Source organism: Prionailurus viverrinus, chromosome E1 (genome assembly GCF_022837055.1).
Source record: "Prionailurus viverrinus isolate Anna chromosome E1, UM_Priviv_1.0, whole genome shotgun sequence".
Lineage (NCBI taxonomy): Eukaryota > Metazoa > Chordata > Mammalia > Carnivora > Felidae > Prionailurus > Prionailurus viverrinus.
The window spans coordinates 26,765,751-26,790,633 of record NC_062574.1 but is presented as its reverse complement, the minus strand read 5'-3'; the positions used below and the strand labels follow the sequence as shown (position 1 = coordinate 26,790,633).

At 39.6% G+C, this 24,883-nt stretch overlaps 2 protein-coding genes across 13 annotated transcripts in view; one reads left to right on the top strand and one right to left on the bottom strand.

Moving 5' to 3' along the window:
- Positions 1-5,571, bottom strand: part of TUBD1 (tubulin delta 1) — a 31,039-nt gene extending 25,468 nt beyond the window's left edge. The window contains exons 1-2 of one of the 6 annotated variants that reach the window (XM_047831640.1): positions 5,503-5,571; positions 4,169-4,381 (exon numbers count right to left, since the gene is read on the bottom strand). In XM_047831640.1, the coding sequence (XP_047687596.1) occupies positions 4,169-4,340 (172 nt within the window). In that variant the 5' untranslated portion in view covers positions 4,341-4,381; positions 5,503-5,571. The other 5 variants (XM_047831639.1, XM_047831638.1, XM_047831636.1 and 2 more) reach the window with 5 other exon arrangements.
- A 30-nt stretch (positions 5,572-5,601) lies between these two features.
- The window catches only part of RPS6KB1 (ribosomal protein S6 kinase B1), a 71,676-nt gene continuing 52,394 nt past the window's right edge, over positions 5,602-24,883 (top strand). For 5 of the 7 annotated variants that reach the window (XM_047831628.1, XM_047831630.1, XM_047831629.1 and 2 more), the window contains exons 1-4: positions 5,602-5,823; positions 14,939-14,988; positions 16,040-16,160; positions 17,365-17,433. In XM_047831628.1, coding sequence (XP_047687584.1) covers positions 5,683-5,823; positions 14,939-14,988; positions 16,040-16,160; positions 17,365-17,433 — 381 coding nt within the window. In that variant the 5' untranslated portion in view covers positions 5,602-5,682. Of the gene's footprint in view, positions 5,824-6,173; positions 6,430-14,938; positions 14,989-16,039; positions 16,161-17,364; positions 17,434-24,883 lie in introns of those variants that run through there. The other 2 variants (XM_047831626.1, XM_047831627.1) reach the window with 2 other exon arrangements.

Below are 24,883 nucleotides of genomic sequence, written 5' to 3'. Positions count from 1 at the left end.
TTATTTTTTATTCTTGAGACAGAGACAGAGACAGAGCATGAGTGGGGGAGGGACAGAGAGAGAGAGAGAGGGAGACATAGAATCTGAAGCTGGCTTCAAGGCTCTGAGCTGTCAGCATAGAACCTGACGCAGGGCTTGAACTCAGGAACTGTGAGATCATGACCTGAGCCGAAGTTGGATGCTTAACCAACTGAGCCACCCAGTCACCCCATTTTTAATTTTTTTTTTAATGTTTACTTGTTTTTGAGAGAGAGAGAGAGAGAGAGAGAGAGAGAGAGAGAGACAGAGCATGAGGGAAAGGGGCAGAGAGAGAGGGAGACACAGAATCCGAAGCAGACTCCAGGCTCTGAACTATCAGTACAGAGCCCAACATGGGGCTCAAATCCACAACCATGAGATCATGACCTGAGCTGAAGTCGGTCTCGTAACCGACTAAGCCACCCAGGCACCTCATAATGCTAGCATTCTGCTAAGCAGGATGAATCAGTGTGGGCTAAAATGATCACTGGGTCAGGTCTACAAACATCTGTTGAGAGCTTACAATGTGCCATGTACTGTGCTGGTAACACAGAGATGAAGACAACATCAATCTGGCCCTAGAAGGACTAGTGGGAGAGATAAAACTTAATCACAGCATGACATGATAATGACTCATGACGAATCCACACTAAGAGTAGCACATTCAGAGATATAAAATACCATGGGCACAATAAGCAGCTCAGGATTGTTGAAGCACAAGATGGAGGAAGGGGTGGAGGAAGTAATGGATGGAGATGGAAAGTAGGCAGGCTCAGATCTTGGAAGTCCTGGTATGCAGTGCTAAAAACATTGAAATTTATCTTTTTTTTTTAAATTTTTTTAATGTTTATTTTTGAGACAGAGAGAGAAAGAAAGAGAAAGAGAGAGAGGTAGGGGGAGGGGCAGAGAGAGAGGGAGACACAGAATCCAAGCAGGCTCCATGCTCTGAGCTGTCAGCACAGAGCCTGACTGTGAGATCATGACCTGAGCCAAAGTCAGATGCTTAACCAACTGAGCCACCCAGGCCCCCAACTTGAAATTTATTTTTAAGGTAATGTGAAACTGCTGAAAATGTTCAAGCAGATGAGGAATAGTCAGATGACTTTTTATTCTATTTTTATTTATTAAAAATTTTTTTTTAATGTTTAATGAGAGAGAGAAAGAGAGAGAGAGAGAGAGAGAGCGCGCGCGCACAAGCGGGGGAGGGGCAGAGAGAGGGAGACACAGAATCTGAAACAGGCTCCAGGCTCTGAGCTGTCAGCACAGAGCCCGACGCAGGGCTTGAACCCAAAAGCTGTGAGATCATGACCTGAGTTGAAGTCAAACACTCAACCGACTGAGCTATCCAGGTGCCCCTATTTTTATTTATTTTTTATTTTTATTTATTAAAAAAATCTTTTTAAATGTTTATTTATTTTTGACAGAGAGAAAGACAGAGCACGAGCAGGGGAGGGGCAGAGAGAGAGGGAGACACAGAATCTGAAGCAGGCTCCAGGCTCTGAGCTGTCAGCACACAGCTCGACGCAGGGCTCGAACTCACAGACTTCGAGAACATGACTTAAGCTGAAGTCGGATGCTCAACTGAATGAGCCACCGGGTGCCCCTTTTATTTATTTTTTAAGTAATCTCTACACCCAATGTGGAGCTTGACCTCATAACCCTGAGATCAAGAGTCACATGCTATACCAACAGAGCCAGCCAGTTGTCCTGTCAGGTGATTGGCTTTTTTTAAATGTTTGCTTATTTTTGAGACAGAGAGAGAGAGAGAGAGAGAGAGAGAGAGAGAAGTGGGGGAGGGGGAGAGAGAGAGAGAGGGGAGACAGAGGATTCAAAGTGGGCTCTGTACTGACAGCAGAGAACCCAATGTGGGGCTAGAACTCACAAACTGTGAGATCATGACCTGAGCTGAAGTCAGATGCTTTTTTTTTTTTTCAATTTTTTTTTCAACATTTATTTATTTTTGGGACAGAGAGAGACAGAGCATGAACGGGGGAGGGGCAGAGAGAGAGGGAGACACAGAATCAGAAACAGGCTCCAGGCTCTGAGCTATCAGCCCAGAGCCCAACGCGGGGCTCGAACTCACGGACCGCGAGATCGTGACCTGGCTGAAGTCGGACGCTTAACCAACTGCGCCACCCAGGCGCCCCATGAAGTCAGATGCTTAACAGGCTGAGCCACCTGGGCGCCCCTTGTCAGATGACTTTTAAAAAAATTTTTTTTTTCAACGTTTATTTATTTTTGGGACAGAGAGAGACAGAGCATGAACAGGGGAGGGGCAGAGAGAGAGGGAGACACAGAATCGGAAACAGGCTCCAGGCTCTGAGCCATCAGCCCAGAGCCTGACGCGGGGCTCGAACTCCCGGACCACGAGATCGTGACCTGGCTGAAGTCGGATGCTTAACCGACTGCGCCACCCAGGCGCCCCAGTCAGATGACTTTTTTAAATACAGTAGTGTGGGGGCGCCGAGGGGGGTCAGTCAATTGAGTGTCCAACTCTTGATTTAAGCTCAGGTCATGATCCCAAGGTCATGGGATTGAGTCCTGTATCAGGCTCCGTGCTGAGCGTGCTTAAGATTCTCTCTCTCTAGGGGCATCTGGGTGGCTCAGTCAGTTAAGCGTCTGAACTTGGCTAAGGTCATGACCTCATGGTTCACGAGTTCAAGCCCTGCATCAGGCTCTGTGCTGACAGCTCAGAGCCTGGAGCCTGCTTCAGATTTTGTGTCTCCTTTACTCTCTGCCCCTCCCCTGCTTGTGCTCGGTCTCTCTATCTCTCAAAAATAAACAAATATTTAAAAAATGATTCTCTGTCTCGGTCTGCCCCTCTCCCCCACTCACACTCTCTCTAAAATAACAAATAAATACAGCAGTCTGGAGAATAGATATGATAGACACAAAAGTGAAGGCAGGGAAACTAGAAGGAATGTCTTGAAACAGTCCAGGTGACAGTCCAAGTGAGAGAGGACAAGAGCCAGAACTAAGCCAATGACAGTAAAGACGGAAAGGGGAGAAGAGATATATGTAGGAGGTAAATTAAGCAGATGGTTATGTTTGATAGTATGTGGGCAATCAGAGCCCAAGTTCTAAAGGAAAGATAACAAACACCCTAGCATATGGAGATGCTCAGTTTGAGGTACACAGGGGGATGCAGGTGGAGATGTCCACTAATCAGTCTGCAGCTTAAAAGAGAGGCTAGATGGGGCACCTGGGTGGCTTAGTTGGTTGAGCGTTCAACTTCAGCTCAGGTCATGATCTCATAGCTTGTGGGTTTGAGCCCCACGTTGGGCTCTGTACCGACAGCTCAGAGCCTGGAGTCTGCTTCAGATTCTGTGTCTCCCTCTCTCTCTGCCCCTAACCCACTCGTATTCTGTCTCTGTCTCTCTCAAAAATAAATAAACATTAAAAAAAATTTTAAAGAAAAAAAAAGAGAGGCTAGGCTAGATTTGAGAGTCACTAGTGTCAAAGAAGTAGCAAATTACAACAGTAACTGAAATGGCCCAGAGAGAGCTATGTAAGTGAGGACAGAGGAGAGGGAGCCAGAGATGCAACCACCGGAGAAAAAAAAAGTTCAGAGACTAAGGAGAAGGAGTTTCAAGAAGAGAATTTTATAGTTAATGGAATAAAATCCAGGAGAAAAGTTAAGTGAATTAATAAAAGAAAAACAGTCACTGGATCTAGTGATTAGGAGATTGAGAAGGTAAAGACATAAGAAGGAAAAAAACTGGGGTGTCTGGCTGGCTCAGTCGGTAGAGCATGTGATGCTTGATCTTGGAGTTGTGAGTTCCAGCCCCATGTTGGGGGTAGAGTTTATTGAAAAAAAATGTTTTTTCATTCCAAATGAAATTCCAAATTCTCTGTACTTTCTGTACCACCCCACAGTGCCCACACCCAAAAGGGAATAAATCTTGAAAAAAGAAAAAAAGCTATAGTCATAAGTTGTTTGGTTGGTTGTAGATTGGTGAGATCCGAGCATGCTCATGTGCTGAGGGAAGATGCCACTGGAGAGGCAAAGGTTGTTAACACAGACACAAAGTGCTGACAGTAAAGTCATGAAAAGAGATGGGATTCAGATACCACATGGAGGACTTGGCCTTGAAGAGGTTGGTTATGTCAGAGAAAAGGAGAGGACAATGGATAGACTGACCACACATACCTCCATTTTCCTCTTCACTGAAGAATCTTTCTTTGCAAGATGCTTGATACACCTCATTCTCTCTTTTAGAGCAGAGTCCCTGGGGACAGTGTGAGTCACTATATAGAGCATCAAATACTTCAAAACCAATTTGATTGCCACACTGACCAAGTTGCACTGTTACTATTGACATGCTGAGATGCAAACTAGGCCTCCTTCAAAAAAGTGAGCAACCTGTAATAGAAAAATATAGGCTTTGAGAACCACTACATTACTAATAAATAAGGAATGTCATATGTATTAATACACATCAATAAAAGTATAATTTTAAAATGCCATGTATATGGTGTTATAGATGAAAAAGCTTAATCATTCAAGGAAGTTGTTCTCTTTCTACACACAGTTTTGGGATTTGGAATTTACTGTACCCAAATGCATTCAGACAGCTCAATAGTTTCTGAAATCTGATTTGTATTCACTATTTCCCTAAGCATGCATTTAAAACAAAACAAAATAAAATGAATGCTAGTTGAAGGAATTCCTAGTATATACTTCACACTACAGGAACACACAGAATGCAGAAGCTAGCTCAACAATTGTACATTTAATTAACATTAATTTTCTCTCTTCTACATAATGACTTTCTTTCTCTACCAATCACCTTCTGGCCTGGTAATGACAATAACACTTAGAAGAGTTTAGCTCAGGTAGACAGCAAGGAATACTAAGCTTGGAAAGACAGAACCAGAGGAAATAAGGGAATAAGTCTTGTTTTTAACAATGAAAAGACAATTTTTGGTAAAGACCTCACACCAGGTCTGTGCAGCACTAGAACGAACAGTGGCTTTCTAGCCAAACTGTACTTGTAAATTTTCAAATAACCCTGCAAACTAGGTATCATTATTCTCATTTTACAGATAAGGAAACCGAGGCTTTGAAAAGTTATGTGATTTTCGCAAGGCCACTGAACTCGAATAGCAAACCAAGGCTCTCCCTTTCCCCACTAGCTCCAGGAGTTCCCCATAAACCCCACTCACTGACAGACCCAGAACCAGCCGTTTCGGTCCTGTTCAAACTTCAGAGGGCCAATCCCGTCATTATGTGCATGCTCCCTTTCAATACCAAAAAAAGCTACGGAGAACGAATACGCATGTTCATAAACCAAGAGTTTTGTTGTAGGTTCCTCCCCCCTCCCCCGGTATTCAGAGGTTAATTACGCATGTTCAATTTCAATTTATCAACTTCAGACATGGTACGCATGCTCCTTGTCCATCAAAGGCTTTAGCACACAATGCGCATGGCCTAGCTACCATAAGAGGCTTCGGCTGGGGTTCTGCGCATGCTTCTGCCAGTACCTGGCTCCAGGCGAAAGCTCTACGCATGTTCATTGCCCACAGTTCGGCTTCATAGAACTCTGTACGCATGCTCTAGAGCTGAACTTGAGGAGCCAGTCTAGGGCCTAAGCGCAGACGCACTAAGCCCAAGCAGCCGGTGATGGCGGCAGCAGCGGCGGTGGTTGCGGCGGGTCCGGGCCCATGAGGCGACGACGGAGGCGGGACGGCTTTTACCCAGCGCCGGACTTCCGAGACAGGGAAGCTGAGGACATGGCAGGAGTGTTTGACATAGACCTGGACCAGCCAGAGGACGCGGGCTCTGAGGATGAGCTGGAGGAGGGGGTGAGGCCCGGGGTCCCGGGGGGCCCGAGGTGACAGGGCCAGGGCGGCGGCGCGGGCCCTGGAAGCCTGGCGCTTCCGAGAGCGCGGAGACCCGAGGGGGCGCGAGTAGTCTCTTGGAGGAGCACAGGCGCCGCGCTGTACGAGACAGGGGAGCGGGCGGGGTGGATCTGGCCCTAGGTGTGAGGCCGTTCCAGGACTCGCAGGTGCAGGTCGCGCCCATAGCTCCTAATCAGCGCAGCCCGGAGCAGTCTGTTTGTGGAGTGAACGAAAAGGGCGCGTGGTCAATTCCTTGAGCTGTTGAACTTGAATGTGGCGGGGCGCGAGTGGTGTAAGCGCATGTTGGGGGGAAGGGGTGTTCGCTTACTGGGTGTCCCGTAAGTGCAGGTGAAGTGCGGAAGGGTTTTCCTTCGACTGTAAATTTCAAGTATTAAAATCTTGAGACCTCCCACAACCACCTCTCTTCTCGGCCTGTCGCTCTCTCCTAGGAAGCGCTCAGCTGTTAGAAGTGACAGCTGAAAACTTCTGTCGGGAGTAGCGCTGCCGCTGCTGTTACAGCCACCAGGAGTTTTATTTCGGGAGCAAGGGGGCTCTGCTGCATCTTCCAGGGTTTGTCTGTTTGCTTTTTTTTTTAACCCCCCCACCCCCATTTCCGTGTGACTTTTTTTTTTAAAGCATCTCTAACGACACACGGCATTTGTAACTTTTACCCTAGTTGAAGATGTCTACATTTTTTCAGAATACTTCGTGTAATTTTGGGGTGGAAAAAACCCAGCGTTGACAGCTGTGATTTGGTTTGCCAAAAATAAATTGCTTGAACTGAGACTTGTGAATGGTGGTGTGAGGGCTTTCCTTGCTGTAATTTAGGGTACTAAATTTAGAATTTTCCTAATGCATAGCTTGCTTTTACCTTTGCTGTCTTAATTGTTTGTTTGTTTTTAAGTTTATTTTGAGAGAGAGAATCCCAAGCAGGCTCCACACTGTCAGCTTGGAGCTGGACAGGGGGCTCAAACTCAAATGGCTAGATCATGACCTGAGCTGAAATCAAGAATCTGGTTACTTAACTGACGGAGCCACCCAGGCACCCTATTAGTTTGTTATTCTTTGTGTAATGTCATTCTTTTTTTCAAGATAAATTTATTGAAAGATCACAAATTGCACTTGATGTTCAAAAATACTGTTGTCATGCTAAATCACTTATTCTGGGCAAATGATCATCAGTGATAACCTCATGATAATTTAAATTCTAAATCCCACTGTCTAGATCAGTACATGAGTTAACCACTGGTGTCAGATGTTTGCTCTAACTATGTAAGTGGCTTCCCTATTTTTCACCTGATTTTCCTCTTCTGGAAAGTAAGTTGTACCTTACTGGTTGCCAAAAACATTGGGATGTTATACATAAACAATTTTGAACATCTTAAGAAACTAAGTGGGCTAAAATATATTGTTCTTTTCATAATCATATGAGTCTAAATAAAAATCACACAGTTTATAAGGTGGGTATTGAAAGTTGTCCTTTTTAATACATTTGCCTATGGAGTTAAAGGTAGCTTTTTTTTTAATTTTTAAAAAATGTTTTATTTATTTTTGAGACAGAAACAGAGCATGAGCATGGAAGGGGCAGAGAGAGAGGGAGACACAGAATCCGAAGCAGGCTCCAGGCTCTGAGCTGTCAGCACAGAGCCCAGTGTGGGACTTGAACCTATGAACCATGAGATCATGACCTGAGCCGAAGTTGGATGCTTAACCAGTTGAGCCACCCAGGCACCCCCCCCCCCTTTTTTTAATGTTTATTTTTGAGAGAGAGAGCTTGTGGGAACATGAGCATGAGTCGGGGAGGGGCAGAGAGAGAGGGAGACACAATCCAAAGCAGGCTCCAGGCTCTGACCTGTCAGTGCAGAGCCTGACACGGGGCTCAAATCCACAACTGTGAGATCGTGACCTGAGCCAAAGTGGGACACTTAACTGACTGAACCATCCAGGTGCCCCCAAATTTACAAATTCTGAAAAATGAAAGAAGTTTAGATTCTTAGAAAATCTGGCCATTTGTGAATTTACTACCTTTAATACACAAACTTTTAAAACATTGGTTCGTAACACAGTAGCCTCACTTCTTCATTTCATAGTAAGGAAACTGAGGCATAAACTAGAGAGGTGGTTACACAAGGCCACATTGGTAACTACTGGTAGTATCTTCTGATTCCTTTCAGCTTGCAAGCTTCATTGCATGGCTTCATTGCATTTACTAGTCTTTTTCATAATGTACCTCTTTGCAGTGTGTCAGAAGTTAATTCACATCCCTCCAGGCCTTGTCACTGACTGTGTGACCTAGAATAAATTGCTTAAGCTCTCTGACACTTTTTTTTCTGTAAAATGAGGATTATGTGAGATCAAGTATATAAACTACTGTCCTCTTAAAATATTCTGGCATATTAAGCAGTTAGGTGGTTCATGGATATATAGCTTGTCAGTGTTACTCGTTGCCAAGGAACCAAACATTGAAGTTTATCCTCATCTATGCTTAAAGACTTAATAAATGCAGTTATACTAGAGGTGCATTTTTGAAATTGTAGTATTTTTTAAAATTATTGGTCCTATTTAGACATGTATGCCTTTTTAGATGTATTACAGTGAATTTGTATTAGGAAACCTATGTATTTACACAGCATAGTTAATTTCTTCAGCGGGTAAAGGATGAGGCGAGTAAATGAATGCATTTATGGATAAAGCTGAATATCCGTTACCTAACTAGAAAAAGACTCTGAATACCTCAAAGGACTATGTTAAAAAGCAGTGGGTGAGAGGGTTTTTTGGGAGGAGGATAGGTGGATTTGGGTCTTTTTTGTTTGTCTGTTTTTCACTGGTGATGGTATAATTTGGAGAGAGTGAGTTGAAACTAAGGGAAAGTTTTCCTCTAGAGATTTTCATTAGGTTATGAAAATGTTGGAAACCTGTTTTCTGTGGAGACACAAAGTTAAAAGAGTAATAGAAAAGTCTAATCCTTAACTTTTACTCTACTAATTCAAAATTTGATGTAGTCACAGAGACTGCATGAGTTTCAGGTTGGGATATCAGATTTTTAGTGAGCAAAAAATTTTTAGTGCTTTGAGAACAAACTGCTATTGCAAATATTTGCAGCTATGAAAAATTACAGAATAACATCGCATCAGTTCTTATCTTGCATTGTAATAGGTTCTATGAAGCATTTTTATTTTTCTAAATTTTTTTCATGTTTATTTATTTTGAGAGAGAGTGCACACTTGCATGCATATGATTTTGGGAAGAGCAGAAGGAGAGGGAGAGAGAGAAACCCAAGCAGGTCCTGCACTGACACCGTGGAGCCTGACACAGGGCTCTATCTCAGGAACCATGAGATCATGACCTGACCCGAGATCAAGAGTTGGACACTTAACTGACCGAGCCACCCGGGAGTCCCATGGAGCACTTTTAAGTAGCTGAAGATTTTGAGCAAGGTTTATTCCTTTTCTTCCAACTCATTTTAATGACTGAATCTTATTTTATAAGGAAATGTCTGTGAACAAACAAGCAAGTGGATAAACACTATAATGAATAACTGGATTGAGGATATTTCACCCATTCTGTTACAATTTATTTACATTTTTATAAAATGTGCTCGTTTTCATTGGGATTTTAGGCATATTAACTTGAATTTATATTCAATTTTAATTTTAAACTGTGGAAATATTCTGGTGGTCTGGTTTGAATCATGTACCTTAGATGAGCAGGATTCACTTTGTCAATCATAGTGGCACACAAAAAAAGCATTGGATGGGTCATAAAGCTTAAAAAAATCTAAAGAGTTTCCTATGAAAGAGAGTTGTCAGTAAATATTACATAGTGTTAACCTGATACTTCTGATACAAGACTTTTCTAAAGGTAATGTTGAGTAGCAGAAAAGCATTGTGCCTCAAATACTTCTCCAGAAGGTAACGGTAGGAAGTTATAAACACAGATGCAGGTGGTAATACAGGCCTGGCTGGCTCCGGAAATGAAACATAGCCACAGGGCATATCCTTCTAGGTGGCTTCAAAGTCATGGTTTAGTGTTAACTACTCTGTGGTCTTTAATTTAAAATTAAGTAAAACTAACATTAAAGTAAAAACAATTATATATTACCAGTTTTATCACATGTGAGAGAAGTTAGTCTTTTGTCTTTAAAGTGAAGCCATCGTGGGTGATTATGTGAAGTACCAGAGACCAAAAAAAAAAAAAAAAAACCAAAACAAAAACAAAAAACACAACAACCAAAAAACCTTTAAGCATAACTGCCCCTACCCTTCCCCCCCAAGAAGAAACTATCAAGTTGAAACTGCAAGAATTTTTTTCCCTTGATACTGACCTATCCGTTTGCCTCAGTTGAATACTGAAACATACATTCCTAGTGTTAGACTTCATTCTGACTTGCTCACACCATGAGCAAATTTCCACTGAAATTTGCGGTTTAGGGGGCATTTAAACATCCCTTGTGTAAGAATACTATCAGTTTTCTATGTGTAGTTTGTACTGACTGGTACCTTTGAAGAAAGATGTGTTCACTTAAATATTTTTTGAATTGTTCTAAAATTATAAATAAAAACTTCAAATCTTACCATTTTTTAAAAGTTTTTATTTTAATTCCAGTTAGTTAACCTACAGTGTAATACTAGTTTTAGGTGTACAATTTAGTGATTCAACATTTACAAAAACTTAGCATTTTTGAGAGCCCAATTAAGTTATGCCCTTTTGTATATATTGAAAGACTCATAACCAGACTATATTCAAGAATACTCATTTTAAAGCTATGTTTTATAATATTAATAACTGAATTCTGCAAAGTTATTTTTATAACAATTCTGTGACTTTTAGTATATTTACAGAACTGTACAACTATCACACAATTTAGTTTTAGTACATTTTTTCTATCACCCTTGAAAGAAACTAGTCACTCCTTATTGCCACCTCTGTCCCTAGGCAACCACTGGTCTATTTCCCATCTCTATAAATTTGCCTTTTCTGGACATTCTGTATAAATGGAATCATACAGTATGTAGAGTTTTGTGTCTGGCTTCTTTCACTTAATGTTTTTAAAAATCATCCATGTCATAGTATATATATACGTACGGCCAAACAGTATTCCATTGTATGTATCAAGCACATTTTATTTATCACTTCACCAGTTGGTGTTCATTGGAGTTGTTCCCATTTTTTGGCTGTTGCGAATAGTGCTGCTATGAACAGTTGTGCCCAAGTCTTTGTGGAACATGTATTTTTATTTTTATTGATGGATACCTAGGAGTAGATTGGCTGTGTCGTATGGTAAGTCTATGTTTAATTTTTGAAGAAACTGCCAAACTTTTTTAAAGTTTATTTATTTAGAGAGAGACCACACTTGCACCTGGGGGAAGGACAGAGTGAAGGAGAGAGAATCCCAAGCAGACTCTGCGCTGTTAGCACAGAGCCTGACACGTGGCTCATTCTCACTACCATGAGATCATGACCTGAGCCAAAATCAGGAGTCGGTTGCTTAACCAACTGAGCCACTCCGGCACCCCTAAACTGCCAAACTATTTAGGTGGTTGTACCATTTTACATTCCCCACCAGCAGTGTACAAGTGTTCCAGTTTCTCTACTTCCTTGCCAAATTTGTTTTTCTGTCTTTTTAATTATAGCCATCCTAGTGGATAAGAAGGGGTATTTCAGCATAATTTTGGTTTACATTTGCATTTCTTTAATGGCAGATGATGTTGAACATCTTTTCATGTGCTTATTGACCATTTGTGTATCTTCTTTGGAGATATACCTATGCAAATTCTAAATGATTTTTTTTGAATTAGGTTGTTTTAAATTTTGAGTTACAGAAGTTTTCATATATTCTTTTTAAAAAATGTTTATTTATGGGGCACCTGGGTGTCTCAATTGTTTGAGTGTCTGACTTTGGCTCACTGATCATGATCTCACAGTTCATGGGTTCGAGCCCCACGTCAGGCTCTGTGCTGACAGCTGGAAGCCTGGAGCCTGCTTCAGATTCTATGTCTCTCTCTCTCTCTCTCTCTCTCTCTCTTGCTCTCGCTCTCGCTCTCTTTCTCTGCTCCTCCCCTGCTCTCTCTCTGTCTCTCAAAAATGGAATAAACATTAAAAAAATAATAAAATATTTATTTTGAGAGCAAGCACTCATGTACACACGCATGCAGGGAGGTGGGCAGAGAGAGGGAGGGAGAGAGAGAATCCCAAGCAGGCTCTGCACTGTCAGCTCAAGGCCTGACACGGGGCCAGCTGTGAGATCATAATCTGTGCTGAAATCAAGTCAGACACTTAATGGACTGAGCCACCCAAGTGCCCCTTCATATATTCTTATTCTGTGGGTTTTGCCTTTTGAAGTGCAAAAGCTTTAAATTTTGAATAAGTCCGATTTATTGATTTTTTTCTTTAATTGTTTGTGCTTTTGGTGATGTGTCTTAAGAAATCATCTCCTACCCCAAGATTATGAAGATTCATTCCATCCTAGGTGTCTTTTAAGAGTTTTATAGTTCTAGCTCTTACATTTAGACCTGTGATCAATTTTCAGTTAACTTTTTAGTATGGGGAAGTATGGTGTGAAGTAGGGGTCCAAAGTAATTTTTTCTCATGTGGATATCCAAATGTCCCAGTACCATTTATTGCAAGACTGTCCCTTTTCTATTGAATTTTTTTGGCATCTTTGTAAAAAATTGGTTGACCATAGATGTAAGAGTTTATTTCTGGGCTCTGAATTCTATTTTATTGATTTATATATCTGTCCTTATCTCAGTACCACATTGTCTTAGGTGCTGTGCTTTGTAGTACATTTTGTTTTATGTTTATTTATTTTTGAGGGAGGGAGGGGGAGAGAGAGAGCACGTGCGTGGGGGTAGGGGCAGAGAGAGAGGGAGACACAGAATCTGAAAACAGCTCCAGTGTTTGAGCTGTCAGCACAGAGCCTGACTCAGAGCTCGAACCCATGAGCTGTGAGACCATGATCTCAGCTGAAGTTGGACACTCAACTGGCTGAGCCACCCAGGCACCCTTGTAGTACATTTTAAAATCAGGAAATGTCAGCTCTCCAGTTTGTTCTCCTTTTTTCAAGATTGTTTTGGCTACTTTGGGTCCTTTGCATTTCTGTATGAATTTTAGGATCAGCTTGTTAATTTCTGTAAGAAAGGAACCTGGGATTTTGATAGTATTGAGTTGAATTTGTAGACCAGTTTGGTTAGTAGAACTATCTTAAACAATATTAAGTCATCAGATCCATGAACATGGAGTGTCTTTTGATTTAGTTAGGTATTTAATTTTTTTTTTTTTTTTAAGTAGCCTCCACGCCCAGCATGGAGCCCAACATAGGGCTTGAAGTCATGGCCCTGAGATCAAGATTTGGACGCCTAACTGACTGAGCCACCCAGGCTCCCTTCTTTAATTTTTTTCAGCAATGCTTTGTAGTTATCAAATGTACAAGTCTTACACTTCTTTTGATAAATTTTTTCTAATTGATGCTATTTTATTCTTGACTATTCTGAAGAGTTATCTTTTAGTAAAACATTTTTTTTTTAAGTTTATTCATTTTTGAGAAAGAGAGACAGAGCATGAGCAGGGGAGGGGCAGAGAGAGAGAAGGAGACACAGAATCCAAAGCAGGCTCCAGGCTCTGAGCTGTCAGCACAGAGCCCAGCATGGGGCTTGAACTCATGAACCACGAGATCATGACGTGAGCCCAAGTCGGATGCTTATCTGACTGAGCCACCCAGGTGCCCCTGAATAGAGTTATCTTAATTTCATTTTTGAATTGTTCATTGTTAGTGTACAGAAGGTTAGTTAAATTTTGCATCCCTTTATACTATGGTTAGAATGAATATTTGGCCAACATGACTCCTGACAATTCGAGGGTAGTGCTTAATTATTTTGCTTTGGTCAGCCACATCATACACTACAATATTGTGGACTGGTTGTGGTTGCCTTAGGCTTAGTTAGGTTGTAGTTACATAAGGCTTATAACATTGTGTTAGTTTTTGTGCTTCAGAAGCATATCAGAGTACCACTTGGTGTAAATTGTTTGATCTAGTAACTCAGAATGTGGTGCTTTAGTTTTATAATACACAAAATGTATTTTTTGAATAAATAATTTTTTTAAGTTTATTTATTTTGAGAGAGAGTGTGAGCGAGCTTGTGTGCATGAGAGAGAGCAGGAGCTGGGGAGGGGCAGAGAGAGAGGGAGGAAGAGAATCCCAGGCAGGCTCCGCACTGTCAGCATGGAGCCTGATGTGGGACTTGAACTCAAGAACCGTAAGCTCACGACCAGAGCTGAAATCAAGAGTCAGACGCTTAACCAAATGAGCCACCAAGCGCCTCTGAATAAATGTATTTTTTAAAAAAAATTTTAATGTTTATTGATTTTTGAGAGAGAGAGAGAAGAGACAGAGTGTAAGCTGGGGAGGGCAGAGAGAGAGGGAGACAGAATCTGAACTAGGTTTCAGGCTCTGAGCTGTCAGCACAGAGCCCAGTGTGGGGCTTAAACTCCTAGACTGTGAGATCATGACCTGAACTGAAGTTGGATGCCCAATGGACTGAGCCACCCAGGTGCCCCAATAAATGTAATTTTTAAAGGAACAATCACCTGGTTTTGTTTGTAGATCATTGATAAGTAGCATCTGTAGCTTAGTTGTCATAGAAAATTAAAAGTGAAGTCCCCATATTCTTGTGAACCGTATTTTATTCATCACATTTGCCTGTTATTAAAGTACTGAGAATTTGTAAGCTGGTTTATTTCATTAATTCTTCTTTAGTAGTAGGGTGAAGCGTTAAGTTTTTTTTTTTTTAATTTTTTTTAATGTTTATTTATATTTTGTGAGAGAGAGAGAGAGAGAGAGAGAGAGTGTGAGCAGGGAGGGGCAGAGAGACAGAGACACAGACTCTGAAGCAGGCTCCAGGCTCTGAGCTGTCAGCACAGACCCCTACATGGGGCTCGAACCCATAAGCTGTGAGATCATGACCTGAGCTGAAGTCAGACACTCAACTGACTGAGCCACCCAGGCACCCCTGAAGCGTTAAGTATTTTGATTTTATGTTTATGAGATAATTTATTTTTAAAACTTTAACATATTTTTCAGGGTCAGTTAAATGAAAGCATGGACCATGGGGGAGTTGGACCATATGAACTGTAAGTTTATGTGAAAAGATTTTCTCGTGCTGCCTTTCTTACAAGTAGATTTTATCAGCTCTGGTTTGTAACCATCCTGTGATTGCAATAACCTGTTCTTAATTATCTAGTCATGTATATATAGATATATATATACACACACACGTGCACTTGATTTATTGAGTTTAGCACCAATATAGTAACATATCTAGTGTTTTGAGAGCATATATAGATTTTGAGGAAAAGGTATTCATTCCGACTTACAGTATACTGAATATGAGTCTGAGTGGGTTAGGAATTATTATTAGTTCAATAGAGTTTTTTTTTCTTACTAAAAAATCAAATTTTTAGAAATGTCTTCCAAAGTCAAATGCTCTTATTTTGCTTGTAATACATCATTTATAAAATGATTTGTGTAATCTCAGAAGTCATTTTAGACAAGTTCTTTTAGGTGACTGTGGTTAATACAGAACAGATTAATCTGCTCTGTACCCATCCTTAAGTAAAAACCATAGGTTGGAGGGGAGACTGAGATCACTCATGTAAAAAGCATTTAAGTGACAAAATAAATGCCAGTGTTGGAGTCTTTAAATCAAGCTAATAGTAGATATGGAAAGATGCATGGATACATTTTATTAGCAAGAATTTTTCTGTAGCAAAGAGACTTGAGCTAATTGGGTACTTTTAGAAAGTTCCCAGATTTTCTGAAGTTTCCAAATAAAGTTGAATAATACCTAAATCTCATGGACATTTTGAATGAACTAAATAAGAATAACCAGAAGACTTTTTTCCTTTGTCAATATAATAAACTTGTTCTAATTTATCTTAGTTTGAGGGTGCTTAATGCTTACAAAAATAAATAATAGCACGTTCTGTAAACAAATAGATATACAGTTATCAATCCATCGTAATCTTGACCTACTATGTCACTGAATCATTAGTTTACAGAGCACAGGTAGTAAATTTGCTGTTATATGCCTTCTCCTTTTTACTTCTTTGGATTACAATTACAGTATATTAAAGACAATTTAACTTGTTGAGAATTTACTTTTGATTTTGCTTTTCTCCCCAGTGGCATGGAACATTGTGAGAAATTTGAAATTTCGGAAACTAGTGTGAACAGAGGGCCAGAAAAAATCAGACCAGAATGTTTCGAGCTACTTCGGGTACTTGGTAAAGGGGGCTATGGAAAGGTAGGAAGTATTTTTGAAATGAGCTGTTGTCTGTCTTTGGAAGATTAATTGTTACGCCCTGGTTCAGTAGTCCTCTTCAATCTTTGTTTGCTAGCTGTCAGCAGAGGGTATGATCACTTCACATGATTTTATTTGAGGGATGTAAAGAAGTTCTCTTCCTACCACCATACACATAAAAGACTGACACATAACAGGCATTCAGTCGATATTTGTTGCGTAAATAAATAGGCAATTATGCCACGCAAAGTCTATTATTAGAAGATTCCTTCCTTCCTTTGGTTAAATGGTATCCCCTGTAAGTATCCTCTTAAAAACCACTCCTTTCAACAGGCATGGCACATTAAATTGTTATCTGTTACTGAGACCTAAATCTGAATTGGTGTTCTTTGACTTGCAGTATTTGGAGCAATAGTTAGGGAAGCTGAAGAATATAAGAAGGGAGAAGAAAAATGAAGAGAACTTCTTAGTTTCATAGTTCTGCTCAAGGTTTTCTAATAAATGACCTTAACCTTTGCATGTTCTGCTCAAGAAAATTTATACCTAGGTATTCTCTATCAAAAGATAGAATTTGGATACCATTTTAGTAGTTAGGATTAAGTTTAAGAACTATTTATGCTGTTGTGTAGGTTAATTTTTTCATAGCATGACATTTGTAGTTTATTCTTAGGCTTAGGGACACATTCTAATGTGTTCTAATTATCTTGAATGTGCAACACATGCACTTAGAGTCTCATATCATTTCAGGTATTGCATGATGATGTTTTATATAGCTATATAGTTAAGAAATAGGTAAATGGTAATTCCTGTCAACTATTATTAAAGTTTTATGTGAAGCAAGGACAGAGACATTCCTGGAAGAAATTTATAAGATATTTTATAATTTTTAATTTTGGTATTATGCTTCTGCAAACTTGGATTTTATGTATGAAGTTATATAGAGTGCTCAGCATTGGATGGTCACTGACCAGCTTTGCCACCAGATGTCAGCAGACCAAATAGGACGGCCCCATGTTGTGGAGGAGATTTCACTACTAAATCTTTAATACAATCTGTTCTTTCAGCTCATTTTTGTGTGTTTGTGTTACTAATTTTTATAAGAATATAAACTATTGTATTGTTTGTTTCCTATAAATAGGAATTAAGGGAGTGTGGCTAGCATAGTTTAGCTTTTAATAACACAGAAACACTTGTATTTTTTATCCAGGTTTTTCAAGTACGGAAAGTAACAGGAGCAAATACTGGGAAAATATTTGCCATGAAGGTGCTTAAAAAGGTGATTCCTTCCCTCCTCTCTCCCCTACCCCCATCTTTGTTGTCTCTCTCTCTTTTTTTTTTTTTTTTTTTTTAATTTAAAGTATGCTCCACAGCCAATGTGGGTGTTGAACTCCATGACCCTGAGATCAAGAGTTGCGTGCTCCATCAACTGAGCCAGGCAGGAGTTCCCCCCTCCCCCCACCAACTTTATTCTTAATTGCTATAAAACCCACATTTTGGCCTAAAATTCTTAGTCAAGAAAATGTAATTCTAACACAATAAGTCCTCGTAGAATATAAGATATGTTTCATTATTGTTATTCCTGTTTTATTTCTGCTTGGTGAGGGTGGAAAGGAGAGCTCTTAATTTTCCTCTGAGGTAACTCTCTTGGCTCTTTGTTCTGGTCTCCATATTTCTAAGTAATAAGCATATTCTGCTATCACTTCAGTTTTAGAATTGTGTATTGACTTCCACTCATTCACTTCTTCTTCCCATCCTCTTATTTGCTTCATTTTTTCTGAGTCTACTGTTGTCTTCTATACCTTCCAATAACTCTGTTCAAGCCAGTGTTCTATGGTCCCACTTATTAGGTAGTCTGTCAGTTCCATTTATTTTCCTGTAGATATTCCATCAGAATCTTCTGTTCCCCTGTTCCTGTCTATATTGGTAGCTCTCTAGGCATAGCTGCTGTTACTGGACTTGGATCAAATCCTTGGAATCCCCTTGGCACTGTCAGTGTTGGATTCTTTGTTTCCTGGATCCCATATCTTCCTTTTTCTTAGTTTATGCCGTTGTTCCCTCCTTTGGTGACCATCTACTAGTGGCTTCCTGAGAGAGGGTGCATGAAGGTAAAATTTTGGGGAGATATTGCATATTTGAAAATTTCCCTCTTTATACCCTTACAGTTGTTTGATTGGGTGTGGTTTTGAAGTTGAAAATCATTTTCATCCAGGATTTTGCTTTATTTCCATCTAGCCTTCAGTGTTTCTATTGAGGAGTCCCTTGCCATACTGATTCCCATTATTCCTGTAGAGGTCTATTTTTCCTTAAAGATATCTAAGATTTTCTTTTGATTTCTGTTGTTCTAAATTTTTTACAGTGATGTATTATCTTGCTTTTGATCCTTCTTATTTTATTTATTTTTATTCTTTCAATCTTAAAAGTTGAATCCTTTAGCCCTAAGGGATTTTCTTGTATAGTCTCCGATAATTTACCCCTCTGCCATTTTCTTGGATTTATAGTTAGTTGGATGTTGGAACTCCTCAACTCGTCATCTGTTTTTCTTTTCCATTTCTTTGTCTTTTTGTTTACTTTCTGAGATTTTTCTAGAAATTTATTTTCTAATCCTTTTACTGATTTTTTTTAAGCTATCATGTTTGTGGTTCCCCAGAGCTCTGTTTTTTCTTTTTATAGCATCCTTTTTTAATAAGCAGAGTATTTTTTCTTATTCCTCTGAAGGTATTAATGATAATTCTTTGAAATGTTCTTTTGTTCTATGTATTGTATCTCTTTTCTAAGTTTCTGTTTTCTTTCAGTTTGATTTAGTCTTTTTCTTCCATATCAAAGGCCTTCTTTAGATGTCTGGTGTTCTTCACTGATGGTTCATATTTAAGAATAGAACTCTGAGAAGCTGATCAGAAGTTCCATCTGTGTAGGATAGTCGTGTAGTTGGCTGGCAACTGACTGAGAACCTCTAAATATTTGTCTGTAGGTCAGTTGGTACTGAGACAGATCCTCTATTCTTTTGCCTAGAAAAAGCATCCTGGAGCTGGATGAGAGAGAAGAGATGGAGATCTTACCTTGTCAGCATGCAAACTTTCACTGAAGTCAAGTTTTTACTTTAGCACTTCACTCTGATCCTTCACTTTTTCTGGAGAGTACACCTTTCCAAGTGGTAGCAATCTACCTGTTTTTGGTCCTCCATCTTCTGTAGTTTCTAATGATTTTTTTTTTTTTTCCTTCTTGCTTTTCATTTTTGTCTCTGATTTTTGAACCTGTTAGGGTTATATGGATGGAATCAACTTCTTTTGAGTTATTTCTTTGTGCAGGCATTTAGGCTTGATAATACCCTACTCTACTAAGTCATTATTGCTTTATCCTGCTCTGTTTTCACCTTTTGAGGTGTGGAGTTAGGTGCATTTCCTAGTTTTATTGAAAAAGGATTATGTGTGTTTGGTTTCTTGTTCTTTTTGTTTGGGACTGATTTCTGAAAAGATCGCACTGTCTTAAAACAAGTCTTAGTAGAAAACTATTAAAAGACAGTCAAAATGACTTTTAACAAAAATTACAGCGTTTGTAATACTTTGACCTTTATCTTCTTCCTGATTTTTACTTAAGCGGTATGCATGACTTTACTTTACAAGGTGAGGAACAAATGTTATGACCACAACTTTATTGGTGATTGTCTTTTTTTTTTTTTTTAAGTTTGTTTGTTTATTTAAATAATCTCTATATAACATGGGGCTTGCATTCATGACCCCAAGATCAAGAGTCCCATACTCTTCCAACTGAGCCAGCCAGGTGCTTCTGGTGATTGTCTTTTTTTTTTTTTTTTCTTTCTTTTTTTTTTTCAATGTTTGTTTATATTTGAGAGAGAGAGAGAGAGAGAGAGAGAGAGAGATCGGGGGAGGGACAGAGAGAGACGGAGACAGAATCTGAAGCAGGCTCCAGGCTCTGAGCTGTCAGCACAGAGCCCAACTCGGGGCTCAAACTCACCAGCAGTGAGTGAGATCATGACCTGAGCTGACGTCTGACCCTTAACCGACTAGGCCACCCAGGTGCTCCACCCCCCTTCCCCACTGATTGTCTTAAAGAACCAATTTAGATACTCTTTTTTTTTTTTTTTTAATGTTTTATTTATTTTGAGAGAAGGCGCGTGCATACGTGTATGAGCGGGGCAGGGACAGAGAGGAGAGAATCCCTCTCTCTCTGGGGAGAAAGAGAATCCCAAGCAGGCTCTGTGCTGTCATTGGGGCTCGATCCCACAAACTGTGAGATTGTGACCTGAACTGAAATCAAGAGTTGGATGCTTAACTGACAGAGGCAACCAGGCGCTCCAGCAATTTAGATATTCTGAACATCAGTTTCTGTATCAATAAGTCAGAATTAATGTACTGTCTGGCTTTCCCATTGGAAACATTTTAGATTAATTATTGATCTGTAAAACCTGTTAGATATAGAATTGGAGATAGTGTAGTAATGCTTGTTCTCGGAATGTTGAAAGAAGTACTGGTCAAGATTCTTAGGTTAATTTATTCCTTTTGATATATTTTATAATCAGGGCTGACCATAATTAGTCCTAATTCTATCTTGAGTGAAGTATGTTTCTGGCATGGGTATCTTTAATGAAAAGAAGAGGATGTTGTTTTTTTCTACTGATGGTGGATGGGTGCAATGTATTGGGAAATCCATAGATTTAATTATTGCTAAATGTCGGACCTCCTTTTTGGGCCCAGGCTTCTAAAACCTAACTTGTTTGCCTCTCCTTTTGCTTAGCATTCCCTCCTACTCTCAGGGTTTTTCTTTCCCTAAGCCTGGCTATAGAATCAGATATTGTCTCATTTTTTCCCCCTTGTTGCCCCTGAAAATAAGCTCACAGGGTAAATAATGAAAGAGGTTGCTAGGATTAAGTCCATAATTTTGATTCCTGACTAGCTAAGATGACTGTATGCTGCCTTTGAGTTTCTTTATTCTGACTTTATTATCCTGGAAGCAGAGCATACTAATGCTCTTGAACTCAGTATGTGGTAAGAACATCTCTTTTTCCCTCCTTGAAGATGAAATCAAAGTAGAACCAGGTGTCTTTTATCTTAAATGAGGGGTGCATTTGGACAGTCTGTCTGAATTTATCAATTATCTTGGGATTTTTTTACAGGAATGGTACCATTTGGGTATTTTCTTATGGTGGAATGTTGAGGAAAAGACTATTTCCCTTTCTTACCAGTTGCAACAAAAATGTATCCTGGAAGCAAAATACTATTGCCTATGGCATTAGTTCAGGCCACACTGTAAATTTTAGACCCTTTGGTTAAAGGCTTGTGGTTCACAGATTGGTCATATTTCTTCCATTCTTTCTTTTATTGAATCAATTGAAAACCAGCAGTGTGCCAGGCATTATGCTAGAAACTAGGATTTAGTGTTTGAGGCAGATGTAGTCTCTGCCTGTCTGCTTACTATATAATTCAAGGGAAAAACTGATAAGCTTATTGTTACCATTTCTCTTCTATACTGTGGTCAAAATCCTTTCTACTTTGGGGTTGGAGCCTCTCTCACCTTTTATCATTTTTTTCTTCACTCCTAAGCCTTGTCATCCTGGATGTCTTCATTCTCCTTGTATTAAGTAAGTAATCCATAGCTTGGCCTTCTAATTCCTTGATCTTAACTCCATCAGGTTTCACCTCCATTCCACTTTACCAGTCTCCATGACTGTATTCTTCATCTCTGAAGTATTGGGTTATAAAAGAACAATAACTTTCTTCTTTATTCCCACAATGCATGGTCTTTGACCCTAAACCTTTTAGTCCTTTGATGTTTTTGTTTTTTTCCTGAAGTTCTTAAGCCCCTTCTTATTTCACTTTGTTTTGAATCCAGCCTAATCAGCATAATCTGCCATTTCAGTCACTTGCTAGCCCCATTGACCTTATGTTTAGGAAAGTCCTAATCTTAATCAATATCATTGTTAATGCTCTTTTATTCCTGTATGTCAGCTGCTGGAACATTGCTGGCAAAAATCACACAAACTTGTAGGTTGCTGCTGAAACAAATTCATAGTCCCCAACCTATTTGGACCCCCAGTACTCACCAACTATTTTTTACATGTCCTTAGACAACTCCTTCCATTCTCTACAACTTTGCTATCAGTCCCTCTTTCCTCTTTTAATAGACTGCCTCTCTTTTTATTTGAGGCTGTCACGTGATTTCCTTTTACTTCCTGTTCTGATCCCTACCCCTAATACCATATTAATCTGCACTTTCACCTGTCTTTACTTCCTTCTTTCCAGTGTTAGTGGGAAATGTATTCTTCCTTCTTTCCAAGGTTAAGCCCATTCTTTATGTTTTGGATCTCATCCCTTTTTGCCTGTATGGGCACTTCTTTCTCTCTTTCCATCCTCTATCCTATCTTCTTTCTTTGTTTAAATATATTTATGTCTTTGCCATGTTTAGTAAAACAAATCCTTCGATCATACAAAGTCTCTCTATAGCTTCCACCCTCTTCGCCTTTCATACCTGAATTTCTTGAGAAGTCATGTTTTATTGTTTTTTGTTTGTTTGTTTGTTTGTTTTTACTTACTATACTTTGACTTAATGACTCTACTATTTGAATGAAAGTCTTGTTCCCTAAGTCACCACTAATCTAATGGCTGAATCTAGTGGTCTTTCTTTATTTAATTCATCTTTAATTTAGCTCTCTGTTGTATTGAAGCTATTGACCACAGCATTTTGAAACTCTCTTTCCTTGACTTCTGTGATTCTACTTTACTAATTTTTCATCTTATCTCTTAGTCTTTTGCTTCTCAGACTTTCTCAGAATTTCTTATTTAAAAAATTCAAACTGGGAGGCCTGGGTGGCTCAGTCGGTTAAGCATCCGACTCTTGGTTTTGGCTCAGGTCATGATCTCATGGTTCATGAGTTCAAGCCTCTGTCAGTGCAGAGCCTGTTGGCAGGATTCTCTCTCTGCCTCACTGCTCCTCCCCTCCCCACCCCCCCATCTCTCTTGCTATCAAAATAAATAAACTTAAAAAAAACCCTCAAACCTCCTGAGCAGTTAAGAAATAATGTATCTTTAAAATTTTTCAAACTTTCCAAAGAGTTGCTAGAATAGTACAGTGAACACCAATTAAGTTTGCCATATTTTGTCTACCCCCACTTTCTTCATCCCTTCCATGTATATGTGTATTTATGTATATTCAGAATTTTTATTTTTTTGCTGTACAATTTGAAAGTTAATTCTAGCCATCATGGTGTTTCACCTTTATTTTCTTTAATCTCTCTCTCTTTCTTTGGTTTTTAAGTTTATTTTGAGAGAGAGGGAGTGTGAGGGGAGGGGCAGAGAGAGAGAGAGAGAGAGAGAGAGAGAGAGAGGGAGGGGGGGAGGGAGGGAATCCCAAGCAGGCTTCGTGCTGTCAGCCCGATGTGGGACTCTATCTCATGAACCATGGGAACTGAGCCAAAATTAAGAGTCAGATGTTTTACTGACTAAGCCACGCAGGTGCCCCTGTATCTCTTAAGAGTAAGGGCGTTTTCATATGTAAGAGCTCAGGTCAGTTGTTTTACACAGTATCCCTTAATTTGGATATATTTCCTTGTTTACTTATAAAAACATGTACATTTTAAACTTAGGTTAAATATTTTTTGTAGGAGTATTATGTCCTCAGTGCATGGGCTCAGGAAGTACATTATGCTCTATTCTGTTATTTGGTGAAATTGAGTTTGATCACTTGGTTAAGGTAGTGTCTGACAGGCTTGCCATAGTACAGGTACCCTCTTCCCTTTGAAATTATTTACTAAAAAAATTTTTTTTTTAATGTTTTTTTATTTTTGAGAGAGAGAGAGAGAGAGAGACAGAGCTCAAGTAGGGGAAGGGCGGAGAGAGAGACACACACAGAATCCGAAGCAGGCTCTAGGCTCTGGGCTGTCAGCACAGAGCCCGACGCGAGGCTCAAACCCACAAACCATGAGATCGGGACCTGAGCTGAAGTTGGACACTTAATTGATTGAGCCACCCAGGCACCCCTAAATTAATAAGCATCTATGGTATAGTATTTAGGGATATGAATAGTTTATTCTAATACTGTTTTTAATATTTAGCGATATGAATAGTCTATTCTAATAATTTTTTTTTTAAAGTAATCTCTATGCCCAACCTGGGACTCAAACTCATGACCAAGAGCTGCACACTCCACCAACCAAGCCAGCCAGGCACCCATCCTAATAATCTTTTATCTAGTGGTTTTTATCATCCTTTGTTTCTTACCCAAATCAAATATTACTAGGGTGATTACAAAATGGAGACTTTTCTATTTTTATTATTTTGTTTCTATATTGTCATTCTTCTAGAAAGAATTTTTCATACTTAAAAAAACTTTTTTTAATTTTATTTTTTATTTTTTTAAATTTACATCCAAATTAGCATATAGTGCAACAGTGATTTCAGGAGTAGATTCCTTAGTGCCCCTTATATACATTTTTAAATTTAATTTTTTTTTTTTTTTAAAGTTTACTTATTTTTGAGACAGAGAGAGACAGAGCATGAATGGGGGAGGGTCAGAGAGAGGGAGACACAGAATCTGAAACAGGCTCCAGGCTCCGAGCTGTCAGCACAGAGCCTGACGCGGGGCTCAAACCCACGGACCGCGAGATCATGACCTGAGCCGAAGTCGGCCGCTTAACCGACTGAGCCACCCAGGCGCCCCTAAATTTAATTTTTAAGAGTCAATATGGACTTTTTATTTTCAGTGTTTTACCATTT